The 19401-nt window shown below is 39.9% G+C and overlaps 1 protein-coding gene across 1 annotated transcript; it reads right to left on the bottom strand.

Annotated features, from left to right (window-relative positions):
- Positions 1-512: 512 nt before the first annotated feature.
- On the bottom strand, positions 513-15325 carry LOC124159284 (peptidoglycan-recognition protein LF-like). The gene is made up of 2 exons (XM_046534997.1): positions 15006-15325; positions 513-2208 (listed from the first exon to the last, which is right to left on the bottom strand). Exons 1-2 carry the CDS (start codon positions 15055-15057, stop codon positions 1697-1699), a joined length of 564 nt encoding a protein of 187 aa, XP_046390953.1. The 5' UTR covers positions 15058-15325; the 3' UTR covers positions 513-1696.
- Positions 15326-19401: the final 4076 nt, after the last annotated feature.

Genomic DNA, 19401 nt, shown 5'->3' with positions numbered 1-19401 from the left:
ACCAAATGCGTTTAAATTTTAATGTATATTTAGGAAAACCAAAAATATTAAAGTGCGGCAAAAAAGCTGCAAGCCTTCACTGGCGCTATCCTTTCGGGCGCGTGTAGCTAAGGGTTAATATAAATTAATCTGCCTGTTTAAAGGGATGTAAATAATGATTTTTTCTTTGATGGTAAATTTCTCGGGTTTCCCACTAGGTGTGGTATTGGGTATTTTTTCCCTACGTTTCAACGGCTGAGTCTGCCGTTGTCTTCAGGGGTATATTCTTTACGGTATTTTTTATTTATTTGTTAAACATTTAAATAGATAAATACAATAATAGTTATAATTATAGAAATTTCCAAGAAATTTTCCTTCAAACAAAGGAAAAACTAAAATTCTTTCTTTGTTTACAAGAAGTTAGAATGGTCATTCCTTTGGTCTCGCGGGAAAATAAGCTATTAAAATACATAAAAATAAAAAATAAACTTCGTGACTTACGTGGTAAGGTATCAATAATCAAACTCAGTTGCTGGATTTTTAAAATAATTATTATTTCAGGATTATAATCCTTAAAATCACAGTCGAGTTATCACACGGAAACCTTTACCCCATCGATCAGGAATGATATCTTCACGCCTGTTCCTGGAAACTATCTGGAGCTGGAGTTTTTTTACATAGCTTCATTACCTATTCGCTCAAAAAGCACCATTGCCGGATAATCTCATTGCTCTTAATAAATGGAAGATTGGAAATGGCATTGACCAAGTTTATGCGATAGTTACATTCTTGGACTCGCTTTCTCCCTTTCCTTCGTATTTGACATCATTTTTATAAGGACTTTTAATGGGTTGGTAATCTAATAGTTTAGATATAAACTATATACACTATTAATATATACTATACTATCACCTGTAGACGATCATGCTAAATAAAATCATGAAAATGTTCTATGGTTCTAAGGAAAATTTTCTCTGCGCCGTGTCTGAGGTCGACCGGACCTTAGACATCCCAGTTTTCGTTGCTGAATTTGTATGATTTAACTTCAGTTACAATCCTGAAAAAAATCACTGCACCGTAGATATTAGGGACGCTACTTTCGTGGCGAGATAATACCGGTGAGTGCTTAAAGAGATTTCACGGGGACTAAGGCTGCTTCAGATCCAAGGGATGGCCCATCCGAGCTAGCTACTTCCCTTATGGCCAACATATTTTATTGCGTGGTCGAAAAAATATGTATTTTAGCATTGATTCCGTCGCGTTTTATGACTGAAAAAGGACTCAACTTATTTTCTGATGCCTGAATATGGTAGTATAATATTCTGGCTTTCTTGTGCAGCGAAGAACTACTAAGATGTTTGACTTGTCCTCCGCATATCATTGAATTTGGGATTGGCATTCCCCAATGAAGTCTCCAATCCTTGGTAAATGCGAACCCGGGAACTGCGTGATGAATAGTCACCATAATTAACCACCAAAGTTAAGTGGTACTCGATCATGCAATCACATCGGGAAATTTCAAGCTTCCTATTCAATTTTCAAGTCTTTATTTTTGACGAGCGACCGCTTTCATCGGATGGCGTTGTATTTGAGTAATCCGATTGAATGTAAACCTATTAAAATTATTCTCGCCCCACCCCTGGTTGGGAGGCCTCGCGTGGCATTGTCTCGTAACGCACCGAGCGATATTTTTATCTCAAAATGTTCCACTCACGATTCACACGTCTGGGGACCAGTGATCCCAGTTCTGGAGGTCCTGGAACAGTTTCTCTCCCGGGCTCTCGGTTGGGGAGATCTGCCTGTGTCCCACCAACTTATAATCTGGCGAGATCTTCCCCCGTCGCACTCCCTCCCGGATGAGGTCCTGCGCCGTCTTGATCTGGAAGTCCGGCGGCCGCTCGTCGCAGAATATCCCCATCAGTGCTATCCCGATGCTCACCTCGTTGTAGCCCTTGGAATGGTCGCCGACTACGTCCCAGCCCCTCGCTTCGTAGACCCTGCCGTCTCCGCCGACCAAGAAGTTGTAGCTCACGTCGGGCCACTTCCTGCTGTCCACGTGGAACGATTGGATCACGCGCATCAGTTGGATGCACTCTTCTTTCGTTTTGCACGTGTAAGTGGCCGTGTGGATGATGATGACGTAGTCCGCCGGATTCTCGAATGGGACCATGGATTTGGGCGGCCTCGCTCCCCACTCCTCTCTCGTTACGATTTCAATCCGTTTCCATACTGGGTGAGACAGAATAGAATACATTTTACGTTTGCAGTAGGCAATTTGCATTTTCAGGATAGGGAGGTGTTAATGAGGGCTGTAGCAGTGGCGGATCCAGGATAGGGACAAGGGGGGGGGGGCTAATTGTAAGTGGGGTTAAAAATTCCAGCAGTAGTGGGGGTCGGAAAAAATTACCATTCTATCTAGCCTAAATTGGATACCCAATGGGGAGGGCTATAGCTATGTTAGCCGCCCCCCCCCCCAATAGATCCGCTACAGGGCTGTAATGTCCTGTGGAGTGAGAGTCGAGAGGAATAGCCCCTCCCCCCATTAATTATAGAAAACAGAAATTAAATAGACAAGTCACAGTCACATGGTAGCAGAAATTGGAGACTAGGAAATAACGTGTACAATAATTTACATGATTATGGTAGGAAGGAGTAACCAGGAAGTGCTAAGGAGAGTGGGAGAAAAGAGAAGCCTCCTAAAAACATTAAGCAGAAGAAGGGACAACTTAGTTGGCCACATTTTGAGGCACGATGGTCTGATGAAGACAATCGTTGAAGGACAAGTGGAAGGGGAAAAGGGCAAGGGACGGCCCCGAATGAGTTATATAGGACAGGTTATAAAGGATGTAAAAGAGAATAAATATGTAGCTATGAAGAGATTAGCGGATAGGAGAGAGAAATGGAGAGCTGCGTCAAACCAATCTCAGGATTGTTGACTAATGATGATGATGGTAGGAAAAAAGAACGGCTCTTATGTTTGTGCTGAGAAGCCTACCCAACTAATTCTACATCTACAAGGTACCGCGCAATACACCATCAGGGTGTGTGGCACGGAGTGATTCCACACCAGGCATGCAGCACTCATCCTAGCCTTAATCAGACACGCGCTCGCTTGCAGGACACAGTCCAAGCACACAGGACTGCGAGATACGGTCTGACCAGAAGCTAGGAGAATGCTAAGGACACAAACATGCTACCATGTAAATAAAACTATTAGTTTAGAAAAATAGGGATAGAAAACGAAAAGTTAGCGTCGTAAGTGATTAATGCATGAAATTATATGCCAGTAAGTGCATCCAGATGGCTATTTTTGATAATTACAGTAAGTTATTATATATACATGCAGAGCCTATTTTACCTAGTCCGAGTCAAGTAATCCTAGAGTTGAACTATCGCAGGTATTATGGTCCCTTATTTCGGTTCTGCAGCCTATTTCCCTAATCTTGTCCTTGTGATCGCTTTTACCGTAATAATTAGGCTCCCTCGAAAAGTCTTGAACATTGGATAGCTTTCATGGTGAAATAAAAACACAGTACTATTCCACAACCTTATATTTTTGCAGTCTACTAGTTTCAACGTTTACACCGTCATTATCAAGACTAACTATCAAGATAATGACGGTGTAAACGTTGAAACTAGTAGACTGCAAAAATATAAGGTTGTGGAATAGTACTGTGTTTTTATTTCACCATGAATATCTCATCGTTCCACCAAGTAACGCCTAAATCTGTTGATTTTATTGGATAGCTTTATAGCATTTCTTTGTTCATTCGAACATCATAAGTGGCTAAAATAATAATTAAGTGATGTTTTTCCTCTCGTCGCCTGGTGACTCTGGTAATATCATCCTTCTTCTCAGATGTTGGTCAGTATTCAGTAAATAAATAATTTATTTTCATTTTTAAGCCAACTTTTGGTTTTTATTAAAACCATAATCTGTGAATCAGATCGACTTTTTTCCCTTAATACGAAATGCGCTGGATTAAATTCACTTTAACTGCACTTAATCCAAGGGAATAAGAGGGAAATTAATCCAGCGACAGTTTTAAAGGGAGAAAAATACCGAAAATCCTCCAAGAAGTAAGAAGATATTGTCATGAAGTTTAGGCCACCGTCAAAAAACTCTACGAAACCGCTCCTTCATATTTTTTTTGTTAGTTTTTCATCTCCCTCCGGTTAACGGCTGTTTTTCATACGCCTCTCTCGGATAAAACCCCCCCAGAGCTCAGAGAAATTTTTAAGTTAAATCCATTTTACTTAATGGATTAGTATTACTTTTAGAATAGTGTTAGGATTAATCAAATACCTCTCATAAAGCGGTAAAACTAGTCATTTTGAACAATTAATCTTAAAATTTTCTGGAGGAGGGCCCTCGCAACTCCCACTTACCCCGGCGGGTATGCAATACCCCCACACCCCAAAGTATTAGTTGCGCCTAAAACCCCCCCTAGCCTTAATTTTTAGCTGCGCCCCTGCCCGCCACATAACCATTGAGGCAGCTTGAGGGGTTATCAGTAATTTAGATGATTTGATGTGCTATCTGATTCGCGGTTCAACTCCCTCAAAATTTTCTCCACTCTGCATAGTGGACTAGAATCGAAAAAAGCTGGCCAAAACCTCAAATCGATTTTTTTGAGCTAGGAAGTTGAAAATTCGCATACATATTGTCAAACAAATTTTGCATAGCTTTCCAGATTATTTATTTTCTGTATTTCACGTTAACAATTTATGTGAGGTCAAAGTTGAACAAATTTTATCGAAAAACGACCACCCTCGATTTTTTCTGAAAATTGCCGACTTTATCCTCGTGCAGTGGTTTCATTAATAGATTTATCGAAAAAACTGTTAAACCATCTTAATTGACACTTTTTTAATTTCATTTGAAGGGTTTTAAAGATTTTGTTTCATCAATAACCATAGATATATAACAAAATGGCGGAGCCTGTTTTCAGCCCTTTTTTTTACATAAACTTAGAGAAATAGTAGACATCACCCCGGACTTCCGCCAAGTAACTGATACCACGTCGTTGTATCCACTTTGCAAGGGTCTTTCTTGCCTCCGGGGATGGTCACTGTATCTTCCTTTTGCATTCGTTTTCCTCCTTTTCGTTCTCTCGATACAACCCTGAAAACATACGACTTGATGTCCACCTGCACTGGCTAAACTAAAGCAACTTGTACATTATGCTGCATAAGGAATAGTTATTAATTACTTTAAATCAAGGATATAAACTAAATGAACTTACTGGATAGGAATAATGTACTCTTCAGGCACCAAGACAGAACTTGATTTTTCGGAAAAATCGAGTACTGTCTTGAGCCATTTTCCATCACGTTTAAGGATTATATTATTTGTTATTGTTATAGAGTTTGTTAGTTAATAAAAGTGTCCGTTTTTCTACTTTAAACACACGATTTAAGTCCATTCCCCGTAGTAGTATATGGAATGCACTCAAAGAAAGAAACCTTCCAATGCACCTCTTGCAGTGCCCAGCGATTGCATAATAAGAGTCAGTCGTTGCAATATTTATTACTTTTACTTTCTGGTGATTATTTTCTATCACTATTATATCTGTTATCCACATATAAAAGTGAATGACATACCATATTGCATCCACACGCTTGCCTCGTCGCCGTACTCTCCGCCGCCGCCGACCAGAACCGGAGTCGACCGCACGCTCGGAAAAACGATTTAAAATTCGGGGTTGCAAGTTGGTGCAAGGTTTTACTTAAGATCCACAATGTAGAAGCTTCATAGAACGACGCGGTATCAGTTGCTTGGCGGAAGTCCGGGGTAATGTCTACTTTTTGTCTACGTTTATGTAAAAAAAGGGTTGAAAACAGGCTCCGCCATTTTGTTATATATCTATGGTTATTGATGAAACAAAATCTTTAAAAACCCTTCAAATGAAATTTAAAAAGTGTCAATTAAGATGAAAATACAGTTTTTTCGATAAAACTATTAATGAAACCACTGCACGAGGATAAAGTCGGCAATTTTTAGAAAAAATCGAGGGTGGTCGTTTTTCGATAAAATTTGTTCAACTTTGACCTCACATAAATTGTTAACGTGAAATACAGGAAATAAATAACCTGGAAAGTTATGCACAATTTGTTTGGGAATATGTATGCGAATTTTCAACTTCCTAGCTCAAAAAAACGATTTTGAGGTTTTGGCCAGCTTTTTTCGATTCTACCCCACTGTGCTCTGTCGGGCTTTCAAACGTGTTAATGCCGGCTCAATGCCGACGTTGCGACAGTTGACTCTGCGGCCGTCCTCTAGGACTGACATGAGTACTTTGATTAAATTTGGTCGGACTTGCTCAGATTGGAGAAGGAGGTGCTATATGATTGGTTGATTTTTTCTGCGTCCTTTTCATGTATTGCGTGATCGGAGTCCGCGTACGACTTATTTGAAAACCAGAGTCACTGTTCATTTTCATCCCAACCAATCTGACAGCAATAGTTTCTTTTACTTTGCGATTCCAGTAACCAGTAGGCATCAATATCAAACGACAAGCGTCGTTTGCGCCGAGAGACATGCGTCGGAGTGGCCGATTCACGGCCACGAAGTCCACTTTAAGAGAACTAAACGTCATCGGCGGTCCACTTGTTACTGGGACAGTATAATAAAAGAAACTATTGCAATCATGTTGGAGGAGAAAAAAATAAACCTCGACACAGGTTTTCAACTCAGTTGTAAGTGGATGCTAATCATAGAATACATGAAAAGGGCGCGGTTAAAAACGACCAATCCGGTGGCACTTCCTTCGCAAGCGTTATCTATTAAGTCCGACCAAAATTAGTCAAGGCATTCAGTTCCTGATGACCACAGCCAGGGCCGGTTCTAGTCATTTTCTTGCGTAAGAGAACAACATCGCGCCTCCCCTCTAAAATAACCTGAGAGTTAGTAGGGATTCTGTCTGGGTAAATTTTCAAATAAATACAATTACTTTAGGAATAAGGGTCGCGACTTAAATATTACAGCGTGGACTTATTACTTGCTTGCTCATAGTTATTGAATGTGATATTTTTAGGGCTTAAAAACAGCGCTCAGGCGCTTGCTTGTCATCTTACGCAGCCGGCCTTGTCTACAGCACAATCAGATGTAGCTATAGCGGCTTGAAACCAACTTTAACCTTGGAAGTTGGAAGCTCGAGTGTTTCATGTAACTTACTCCCCGGAAAATAGTGAAGTCTCTTGTTCTCCGCTCTTTACACTTGTCTGAAAGTCCTACGGAAAAAAGTCCTCTCTCTGGGGTTAGAATCCGACTCCTTGAAGTGGGAAGTTAGTTCACAAGCTCCTACCCCAAAACAGAAGGCACGCTGTGTTATTGTGAATTCGTGCCGTTGCTATTGACAACCGAGTCTGGCCGTACATTCGTTCCGATAATAACACGCCAGTCTCTCCCATCTTTTACGAGCACTCCCTCTCTCCCTTTTTCCTCGCTCCTCGCACGTGTGACTTGGTTGTGCCTGCTCATCTATGAGACACGAGAAAGGCACGCGAATCTTCTAGAGTGTGCGGAACATTCTTTTTCAGTGAGTCCATGCTTAGTAGGATCTGCGCTCACAGTGACATGAAATTTTCCTTTCCTTCTTAAATGATTATATTTTTCAGTGCGTGTTTCATTGAGGAAATTCGAATTGCTGTAAATATATCTCAATTATAATTATCCTCTTTCTTTCTGTCCGGTACAGTTCATAACGTCTGGTCATAATCTGCCATAGAAGTATTTCGTCTGAGGTTTAACCGTCGCGTCGTGGGTGCCGATACCTATTGCTGTGGAGATAGTAAACTATGATAGGCAAATAAATTATCCTCAGAGAAATGTAAAGACATTTTTTAACTGAATAATCTAACATTTTTTCACATTTGAATAGATTTCACTAGGTACCCTGAAGATGTAATTTGTCGAGAAAAAAATATAAAAATGTTTACCTGTTTGCGTGACTGCTTACTCAGTTGATTTTTTTCTAAAATTTACTATAATATTCTGTTAATGGTACCTTTCTCCGTTCTCAAATGGTATTCTTCGTTTTTCTAGCGTGATGTGAGGTGCAAAAGAAGAGAAATACATAATAATAAAAACTAGCTAATACGAGAGATTAAGTAAGAGCCGTTTCTGAAATCTCAGGATTGTGATGAAATCTTCTGGGTTTGGCACCTGGTAAGGCTGTTTAAGGCCAGATCTTGTACGACATTTAATCCTCGTGCTTGTTGTTCAATAATGATGACGAAAGTGTATATGAATAAGAATGGCTCCTATATGTAACACTAGTCCTTCACTATTTAGTGAGAGTGTATGACTATATGGTGACCGCGAAATGATGGAAAGTGTAATAAAATCCTTTTGACCTGCGAATGATCAAGGAAATAGAATAAACGCTCACAATTTGTATTGTGATAGCCTGACTGCGATTGCTTACGATTAACCCTTAGTCATATTTTTGAGCCGAAATCACCTAAGAATTCCTCTTCATTATAGAGGACGCATTTTCAGTCTGCCTGACGTCTCATTCGACTGGCCTTTGGAACTTCCATGATCATATGTCGAAGATGATGTTCATATGTCTTCCGGTTACAAATGATTTATATGTTGTCAAGACGACTGCGCATATAATTTTAAATTCGCTTAACGAGGTCTACTATTTCGAATTTTGGAACTCCGATGTCATCATTGAATTTTCTGTGTCATCTCCTCTTCGGGATGCCAAGTGCCTCCATTTGTCATAAATGTTTCTTCCAGTCGTTATTTCCTTCGTCTGTTGAATATAGTTTATAAGTGCGTAATTTAACAATTCCAAGATGGATACTATCGAAAAAATGCAAATGTTTCCCATGAACTGCCATGAGAAAAATTCTCCTGGATCTGCAATCGAACCACGGGCCTTTGGTTTTTCGCACAATTGCGTGGCCCGGAAGCCAATGGTCCGTGATTCGATTCCCGGCCCAGGGTAATTTATTCTCATGACAATTCAGGAATTTCACCGCTGATCACGTGGCAGGATTCAAATACCCATTACACATACAAATGTTTACCGTTAATTTACGAGTTAATTTTTTCAAAACTGTACCTTGATATTCTGTTAATAGTGCCTTATTTGTGTTAACGGTGATTCTCTCGCCTGTGGCTTGGTCTGGGGTGAGCTCTAATCCACCTATCCAACTCAACCTTTGGACTGAAGCTCTTATTATATAATGTTATTTCCATTAGTGATATCTCATATTCTTTTTTCTAATCTTCCTACTTAAACTTCTATTTCTCGTTAATTCCGTGAGTGTTGTGGTGGTTTCTATCTATATCTGAGAATAAAATGATAATGGAGGTCGTAGATACAAAGGCTTGAAGATCCAGGCGATAAACGATGGCAATACTTTGTGTTAATTCTTTCGAAGAAAATAAATAGAAGTTTAATGTTGAGATTATGATCATGTTTAAAATTAGGTACAGCCAAATCAAATAGGAGGGAAATGAATTCAATTCTATGGGAAAAAATTTAGGAAGGCGTCAATAGAAAAAAATTAATGGAAAAATCGAGAAAACTATTGTAGTATGAGAATATTCGCTTAGTAACGGGGAGTAAAAAGAACGGGGATTTTAGAATATTAAATCAAAAAATTGTAAGTGGCTGGCCAGATAAAGATGGTAGAGTATTCGGAAGCCGACCGGAGGTTCAGTATTCATATGCGTTTGATGCTTGTGGACACGACGAAAATCCTCTCGGAACAAGTTTTTGTCACGCGAGAACAATGTTGGTAATCGCAGTTGCCTTCAGGAACAAATATCCTCTTCTCAAATTTCGCTTGTCAGTGGATAAGCAGGGGGTATCAACATTGAAGCACTGAGTGACGGACGAATTTGTTATTGTTTATTAGAAATATATGTGAAAGGTATTCGTAGGTAGTTATCAATTTGGTAATGGAAAGTGGTGAAATTTCAGGAACTATATTTCTTATATACATAATTGTTATAATTGGCAAAAAGGGTACATGACTCGACCAGCATCGATTTCCTTGAATAATTTTCTGTACCTCGTCTTGGATATCGTATAAACAGGTCTATATACTATTCAGTTTCATTTTGAACTTGATGAGAGATTTGAGGGGGGAGAGAACTTCATTGCCGTTCATTACATTTTGGAGGGATTAGTAACGTGTGTTTTGGTAAGTTTTCTATATTAAAAAAATAATATTCTCCATATTTATAAATATTAGTTGAGTGGACACTTTAGAAGAGATTGCTGAACAGATTAACCGTAGTGATACTATGAGCTGCTGAATGTGGTCGAAGTGTGAGTGAATTTTATGAAACTTGCAGTAAGGGGTCGTCCGTTAATTACGTGAGGTGATTTTGGCTATTTTTTGGCCCCCACTTCCCCCTTAGTGAGGTAACGTGACATTTTGGCCCGACCCCCTCCCTTTAATCTCACGTTAGATTATTCCAAATGCGTATTTTCAGTGTAAATACGTTAAGCTATGCTTCATTGCATTATATTTATTAAAAATGTTTTGTTGAATTGTTTTTATTAAGATTAGTTAAGATTATCATTTAAGATTACTAAGATCGCAGTCTAAGGTCGCATTTTACGCTGCTTCTTGCAGAAAAAGAAATTACGTGATACTTTCTAAGATCCCCCCTCTCTCCCTCGTGAGATTGGATCAGAATTGGCTTGACCCCTTCGCCCCCTAAACGCCTCACGTATGTAACGGATGACCCCTGACCACAGATAGACACAGCAAGGAAATCCGGCGGTTAAATCTGAATTGGCGGTTGCAGATAGGTATGTGAGATAGCACATAGTAAGGGTCTTTAGCTACCACTCAGATCACGTAAATGATACGTGCTAAGTGATTGTAGAGACATGAGAGTTGCAAGAAGTAAATAAAAACGACTAAATCGTTTTCTGCCGAGTAGTGAAACTTAATTTTCCCAGTCTACCAAGATATCATCCCTGTGAGCCTCATTTGAAGAGGATATGAGCAGATTAATCGCACGAAAACTTAAAAAATGTAGTTTTTAAAAGAAGTTGTGTGGCTTACATGTACTGCGTTCAGTAGCGGATACAGATGGGGGGCGCGCTTGCACTTGCACTTATGCATAAGACAGGGTATATAAGACATATGGTCCATAACCATAAGATTTCCGCGACTGGGTTCATTCACTGGGTCACTTGCAGATGCAGACGTTCGCACAGTAATTGGATAAAACATTGGCGTGCGTGTACCAAAAATTACGAGCTTAGATTAATATAAATTGAATTTCAAGTGGATACTGCGCGCTTGCACTTGCACACTTGCGGGTCCGCACGTGTTGCCGAACATTGCAAAACCACAATTGTAACTTTTTTATATCATAAGATGGCATTGTCTTTTACATGTGTATAATCACTTTAAATTAAATTTTCTTATACTCTTCCTGTATTACGATAAAAGTAAGGGCAACTCAAGATACATTTTGCGCCCCCCCCCCCCCTTGAGTTTTTTCTTTATCCGCTACTGACTGCGTTAAGGTTAAACCTGAATTTAAAACCTGAATTACCTTACGGCTACATCATTCATGGAAAGAATTGCTACCGAATGTAATTTCATGCACCGAGATTTATGTAGGAGGTCCCGGGATTTAATAATTGAATTACTAATACTAACTGAGCGATTCACCGGGATAAGTAATCCGCCTTGACGTGGAAGAGGCGGATGATTTCACTCGTTCCGAGTTTCCGTTCTCAGGGCACCCCGTGCGGATGAGCGAAAGATGAAGCAGGTACGCTGCGGTTTCTGCTTATTTTTTTCCATGCCCATCGATCGCATTTTTTCCTCTAGACATCGAAATAATATTTCTTCATCCCACCCCTTCCGCTTTTATTTTTAATTCTTCCCACAATCACGGATGACAGTGTTTAAAATATACCCAATTTCAGCGGCCAACGAAAAAGATATAATTACAAACATACCATATACGTATATTTTGGGACTGATTGGTTCCTGGGAAGCCTATACTAGTGCAAATCGAAAGAAATTCTGTAAATTGACAAACGATGAACCTGGAGTTAGCTGCCGAGTCGCAAAATATGTGCGTAGGTATCAAGTGAACCATATATCACATCTCGTTATACTATTAATTAAATCTTGTCGTCATGAACTGTTTGTATGCAGTATCCATTTGAAATTCAATTTCTATTAATCTAAGCTCGTAATTTTTGGTACACGCACGCCAATGTTTTATCCTATTACTGTGCGAACGTCTGCATCTGCAAGTGACCCAGTGAATGAACCCAGTCGCGGAAATCTTATGGTTATGGACTGGTACCCTGTCTTATGCATAAATGCCCTGTGGATATAAGGAGGCATCAAATCATATAGCATAATATAATCTCATAACCAAGGGTCGGCAAACCTAGAGCAGCTATCAAAATTCTTTATTATTTTCTCCATCTTAATGGTTTTTTAGTAATTCACAGACATGAACGCGTGAATGACTAGGATGTACATAATAGATCATCTCACATTAGGCTCTTATTTGGAGGTGCAGTTCTTATTTATCTCCTGTTGGTGGATATCCGCTCTGGCGGATAAAGGAATCTCACGCCTCTGATTCTGAAGTTGTTTCCGGAAGTAACCTCCGGTTCGTTTGTTATCTTATTATGCCTGCGCGAGAACAAGTTCCTCTGACTAAACCCTGCCTTAGTCAGTTGATGGTTCTGTAATAAAGCGATCACAGCCGGTTCATTGATAATGTATTTGGGTATATTGCCGGCAGTCACTGGAATATGAGGATATATTTTCAATATCCCTGCAAGAAATGCGGTAACTTATGCGTAACAAATTATGTAGATACTTATATATTTTTGAAGTACGGAAACTTCCCGTGGTGCTCTAAAGAAAAATATTCCCTCTTCAGTGATGTGATTTCATTAGTCTCAGTACCCTGACATGGTTCTTCCACTGAGAGAACTCAAAATAGGGTAGTTTCCTTCATCAAAGAAAACGAAAGGCATTGATTGCGATTCGTTACCCACCATTTGTGTATTCATAGTATACAAATTATTTGGTTTTAGAAATACCGGTTTAGACGAATGGCAAGGGTCAATTTTAGCCTGATTTGAAAAAGGCCAGATTGGCGCCCATACGATGCCACTCCACGTGACGTCACAGGGACCTAGTTTCTATACGAGTAGAGAGGAATTTACATCGTCTGAGGTTACCAATGAATGCTTGAGGCACAGAGCTCAGGGAAACATGTCTTAATAATCACCTATTAAAACTGGCTAAGGTCGGAAAGTTTTCCTCGTTTGATAAGGTATTAATAATCCTTATTTAAGCCAAGCGCTACCAGCTAGCATGGTACTCTGCCACCTGCTAGCATCCTGCGTCGTATCAGCGCTCAGAGCCTCGCCCCAAGGTCACCTCACTTGCGGCAGCGGGAACGACGTCACACGGGGTTTTCCCAGCATTCATATTTATGATAGCCGTCGCGTTTAGGCGCGCTTGAAAATTTTCACTTTTCAATCAATCGCGCAAAATAGATATCGTCATTTAAAAATCTAAAAGCGTGAAATATGTACTCCAGGAGTAATAATCTTTCAATTTAGGCAATAAAAAATAATAGGAAACCACCCTATTGTGGATACTCATGCAATAGGTTTTCGTTCTCCTTTCTCAAATTTACATGACCGGCAGTCAAATACACCTCGGCGTTCTACTTTTGAAATATGATAACTCCGGCCGTGAACGTCGGGATGTAAAATTGAAAAGTATTTTTCTGGCTTTGAAGTATTGCCCTAAGTATTTCTTATCGTCAACTATTACAATATGAAGTGAATCCCAAAAATGTGTCCTTAAAATTTAGCATATTTATTTGAAATAAAATTTATTTATAAGAACTTTTTCTACTTTCTTGAGCTTCAAGTGTACGCCGGGCCAGCTTCATGAATCTTTTCCGGTTACGGCTATGCTGGGATAAAATCTATTCCGCTCCCGTCTGTTCGCATTGAATTACTTCGCATTTTTTTCAATGTTGAAATGCTGATTTTTTTCCGTACACGTCTTTGGCCATTGCTAAAGAACGCGGTAGATAACAGAGAATCCATTTCCTTATATGAATAAGTAGAAACTTTGATACCGAATCTTGTGAGGTTCTGCCGCGATACGTTCAGTCGGTGAGGGAATCGCGCTTTTTGTTTCCTGGCCAGGAAAATGCGGGGCAGAGAGAGAGAGAGAGAGAAAGAAAGGGGATTTCCTCTTTGCCAGCCACTTCGCCTTCCGCTCTTCATTCGAAGTTATCGCCCGTAATAAGGAGGGGGAGATTTAGCGAGGAGAAGACACTGAAGATAAGAGGCGTGGTAAGACGACGGAACAGAAGAAGAAAAATTAATCCGGTGGAAAGGAGAAAGTTAGTACCCGAAACTGAGCAGGAAAGTTTGGATTTGGGAGTCGATATAGCATTTTACCTATTATGGTGCATTTTTCCTGCAAGAAAAATATTGACGTCGCACTTTTTTTGCGGAAACGCAGGGTGGCCGAGATTATTCCTAATGAGGGCATGTTGGAGGCGGGGCACTCGTAACTAGTATTCATTGTATCAAAAACATATGCAAAAAATATTTTCACTTCTTAACATTAATGGGAGATAGTCGTGATTTATCGCGAGGAACTTCCACCCTCGGTAGCAGAGCAATGTTTTCGATTTCGAGTGGGATACACTGCAAATTCAATACTCCATTGAAATTTGTCGCCGGGCAACGCGACGATTTTTCTTTGTATCCAGACACTTGCCGGGCAACATCGTCTGCGGAAAATTTGCCGGCGATTATCGCCCTGTGTGGATGTAGATTCAGACTTCCTGGACCTCTATAGTAGCGGAGTGACGTCATTCCCGGAAAGCTCTGATCAACACATGGGCTCACATTTGCATTGGCCTATCTAGTATTAGCGTCTTTTGTACCAAAGGCATAGTGTCTTTACACCCCGAGTTTCATTTCCAGCCGTGATTATAAGTAAAGAAAGTGGCGTGTGCAATTACTCACGTATGAGGCTTATGATGAGGGCAATGCCTGAGATGAGTAGAGGCCAGTGCATTTCTCTCGAGCCGGAAAAAAGCGTGTTGATCTCGTGTGGAATTCAGGCGACAGCACCCGCCGTATCTTCTCGCCGCCAATTCAAGGTCTCGTTTTGGCGATTTGTCTCCGCATACTCCGGCTCTCTGGCGGAGATCGGTGAAACCACAAGAGCGAGCGGGAAAAATTGAACCGTCACGGACTCGGCACGCAACGAGCCTCGCCGGCTGTCGCCACATTGCCATCTAGCGATTTGATCGATGGATTTTTCTTCCTAATAGGAAAACCCACTAAAATCGCTGGCACATTAATTGCGTCTGCTTGGTTTCGCTAATAGTAGGACCCGCCCGCCTCTGTGACGGTGCGGGATTCTTCGTCCCCTTGCTTCGTCCCTTCCCTTCCTTACCTATCCCCTCCCAGGAGGCGTCGTCGGGCTCCTATCGCGGCGGCGCCTCCTTTCTTGTTCCTTCCCGTCCCTCCTCTTCTGGGTGCAGAGGAGAAAAGCTAGCGCGTGCAGTCCCTGCTCCAGGAGTGTAACCCGCGAGCCCGTCCTAGGTGTCTCGTTTCCACTGTCGCCACATTGCCCGCTTGCCGATACGCTTTTCCGCTCGACTCTCTTAGCGTCCTTATCAGCACGCTCGTCGTGCTTAGCTCGCAGTCACGGCGATTATTTTTCCGCAGCTTTCCTCACACATGAGGGAAAAGTAAAGGGTTGTGTCCCGCTAAGCTTTCGTTTTCCTATCGTTTAGTTTGGTGTTTAATGATACTGCCAGCGGTGTCATGGCAAAATTAGCAGTACCGGAACGCACTTTCTTTAACCTTTTTTTACAAGTAAAATATTATTGTGTATATTTATTTATTACTAGTTATGTCTCCATATTTTAAAATATATTTTTGACTTGGTTACGAATGTATATTTATATATGTATGCGTAATTTCCTAAAAGTGTTTCTCATCTATTACTAGTGTATCTTTTCTCAACCATTTCCAGAACCGTACCCGACCGTTTTCTCGAATCGTTTTTTCCGACGACCTTTTTCCCGAAAGAATTTTTTCCCGAATCGTAACGCGTCCTCTTTCCCGAAAGCTTTTTTCCCGAAACCCTTTTCTCCGAAACATTTTTTACCGAACACCTTATTTCCCGATTGTATAAAAATGAGTTCATATTTTTCATAACCAAATATATTCATACACAAGATACATCATTTTTTTAGAAAATTATATTGTGCGCGATAGCTCTAAGAAATTCAAGAAAATTCCTATCGTTCTTGTAATCTTCATAATCTTCTACAACCGATTTCAGCCTCTCGTGCATGTCGTACCATTTCTTTTTTGGCTTGCCCTTGATACTTTTCCCAACACTTAATTCAATCAAGGCAATCTCTGTGTCAGCTTGTTCTTTCTGCAGCTCTTTTACAGCTGAGTATAAATCCGGGTGGTTTTTCCCGACTAGTAATCTAAAGCGGTTATTCCAACCTTCAGATGGATTATTTGTTGTTGCATAACCTGCTTTTGTAGCTTCATGTTGATTCCATAGACTAGGAGGATATCGAGGAGGAACAGCGCGTCGTCTGCCAACAGCTTTTACACCAATAACGTATGTTTCTTGAAAATATTTCATAATTGGCTCAAGTCTGGGAATATTTTTATCCGCGTACTTTCTTAGAAGCTCGAAAGTTGTTTCAACGTCTTCAACTGGAACATGGAAACACATTCATAGCAATGGAATCATCGAACAAAAGTTTCGAAAAAAAAGACGTTCGGTATAATTGACTTCGGGAAAATGGTTATTCGGGAAAAATGGATTCGGAAAAAAAAATTCGGGAAAAAGGTAGGGAATCGCCAGAATGGCGTTCCGGTACCATAACACCACTGGATGCTGCCTCTTTACATTTGAAAAAATGTCCGCCAAAAAAATCTCTGATATTTTGGAATTGATCATTTTCATTTGCAATTCCTCCCCGATCTTGCGCTAGGTTGAAAATCATAATTAGGCTTGGCGGCGCGACATCGGGTATCTATCAAAATAGCCTACTAGTAGGCAGTGTCAGCTCTTTAAATGCGCAAATGGCGCGATTCTCTTTTATTTTTTCAAGCTATGGAAAAAATCCGAATTAAATCGTGGGAAAAGTACTGTTTCACTTATTCACTAATTTAAAATAATTTTATTTTAATTTTTTTCTATAATGTCAATTCAACCTTTTGATTACCTGTCTGTCCATCATGCTGTCGAATATTTTTTTTCCTTGAACATCGTTATTTATGTTTTAATGAGAAAGAACATTAGTGAGAAAAGACTTCGATTCTGAAGGTTTTTAGTGATGAAAGATGATTGGAGAATAATTGATTGCGTAGTAAGTTATGGTGAATTAGCAGCTTCTCTCCTTCCACACAGAAATACTTCGTTCAGACCATGGGAATACCAGGGAGAAGAGATTTAATTAGTTATTTGGGTTGCAGCTTTGAGAAGTGCGCCAGAGACACACTTGGCAAGCGAAGGATATATAGGTAGGCTTATATTGCTCCTCGGTCGCATAGCCAATTTTAATTTGAGCGAAACAGATGGTATTGGAGGTGTATTAATATTTCACATTGCTCGTCAAAAACTTATAAATTTGTTTGAAAATTGTATGAATCTTTCCTGATATGAGATGATGCATTTATCCACCTGTTTCGTTTCTCATATGGTGATTATTTGACCAGGACTTAATAGTTTCTGAAATTAGCTTGCCATTAACGGCCAGAGTGGAAATTAAATAATTTATTTTTACTGAAAATATTTTGACGCATAATGAGTAACACTTAATGAGTTATTGAATTTTGTTAATTGGGCAAGTTTAAAAAATCGAGGATAACTGAAGTTCTCGACGTGTTGTCGGCTGTCGTATAAGATCCGGAAGGAGCCATCGATGATGGGAAGTGAATTATTTGTAACTTAGATGTTGGTTAATTTTCTGAATGAGCGAATCTATCGAAACAGGTAAAAGGAATAAAGAATATGTGTTGAATGAGAAGTCGGAGTTTACCGTTGCGAAGAGAAGAATAATCGTGTAATAAGGGCTTCTACCTGAAAAAACTAACTTCGTTTTTCACTTTTCCATGTGAATTTACCAGAAGACCTTAAGGATGGAAGCACTAGAGCAGTATTTTTTTTCATTTTTCTTCGCAATGAGTATAATTGTGGACAGTTTATTTATTTAGATTGATTGATGTAGTGCCCATCTTCCCAAAGATTTCTTTCGACTGTGTAATTGATTAAATACTTGTTGCTACTGCCCATAACTTGAGGCCACTGTTGTTCATTTTGAATGTAGTTGAAATAAACTTTCTGTAAATAATCTTTATATTTTAGATTGCGCAATATATCTCGTTACACCTTGATGAGTAGTAGTCACGTTTAAGAACTGAATCCTCGTTTGTCTTTCGTCAGATTACTTTAGACTGCATGAGTAGTTGTAACTTGAAAGAAAGGCAGTCCTGTAGTTGGGCCGGTACGGCGTACCCTCTAAAATCCAAACTTTTATAAGCGTACCGGTTAAAATACCTTCGCGGCTGGATGTATAATACATGTTCAGCTTTTGGAATTTTTGGTGGGTACAGCCTAAATTTTTTTCCAACTACAGCACTGAAGAAAGGCACATGCACACAGAAGAATGCACAAATGCTTTCCGGGCGTATCTCCTTGGAATTGCATGTTCTTACTATATCTTGCAAGGTTCTATCATGGAAAATAAACTTTTCTAGTAGCGCAGGAGCATTGCATGCAGTTATTAAAAATGTTGTCCATAAATCTAAAACCTCTCAGATCTACTTTCACCGTTCAGCTGAGTTCCAGCAATTTTCTAGGGATACGCGGCTTGCTTTTTTGGTGAATCTCGTGTGATTTTTTATCCCTTCATGGTTGGTCGAGTTTTGGCCACGTTTTGAGGGCGCTGATGTTTCTAAGTCATGAATCGTACTTACCTTGGAGACTCGCTCCACGTTTGGAGTTACTTAAACAGAAAATAATTATCCTGTCGACAAAATCTATTCAGTATATGATATTTTATTGTAATTATTGTATTCAATTTCGTCACTTGTCGATGAAACTTCGTTGATTTTCCGATTAACATCTGTTTATAATTAAAGTGTGGATGCTGGATAAATTTCGGTGTCCGTACAATGATTGACCTTGTAAAAATCAAGTACCTGCGATTTCGAGCATAAGTTTGATACGTATTCATAATTAATCTCTATGTTACTACTGGTTATAATGTTGAACATTTTTTGTGGATTCCACGATCCGAAAGTAATTGGCTTTTCAGCCATTACTATCCATAATGTTATTACCGACTCTTCCTACTCTTTTCTGGGTCTTGTAAGCGCG

This window comes from Ischnura elegans, chromosome 1 (assembly GCF_921293095.1).
Source record: "Ischnura elegans chromosome 1, ioIscEleg1.1, whole genome shotgun sequence".
NCBI classification, from domain to species: Eukaryota; Metazoa; Arthropoda; class Insecta; order Odonata; family Coenagrionidae; genus Ischnura; species Ischnura elegans.
This window is presented reverse-complemented; position numbering and strand designations above follow the sequence as displayed.

Excerpts from the sequence above, each read along its gene's own strand:
- LOC124159284 (XM_046534997.1), bottom strand. The coding sequence starts at position 15,057 with ATGCACTGGCCTCTACTCATCTCAGGCATTGCCCTCATCATAAGCCTC. Across the intron at positions 2,209-15,005 it reads CCTCATCATAAGCCTCATAC|TATGGAAACGGATTGAAATC; the intron begins GTGAGTAATTGC and ends TGTCTCACCCAG.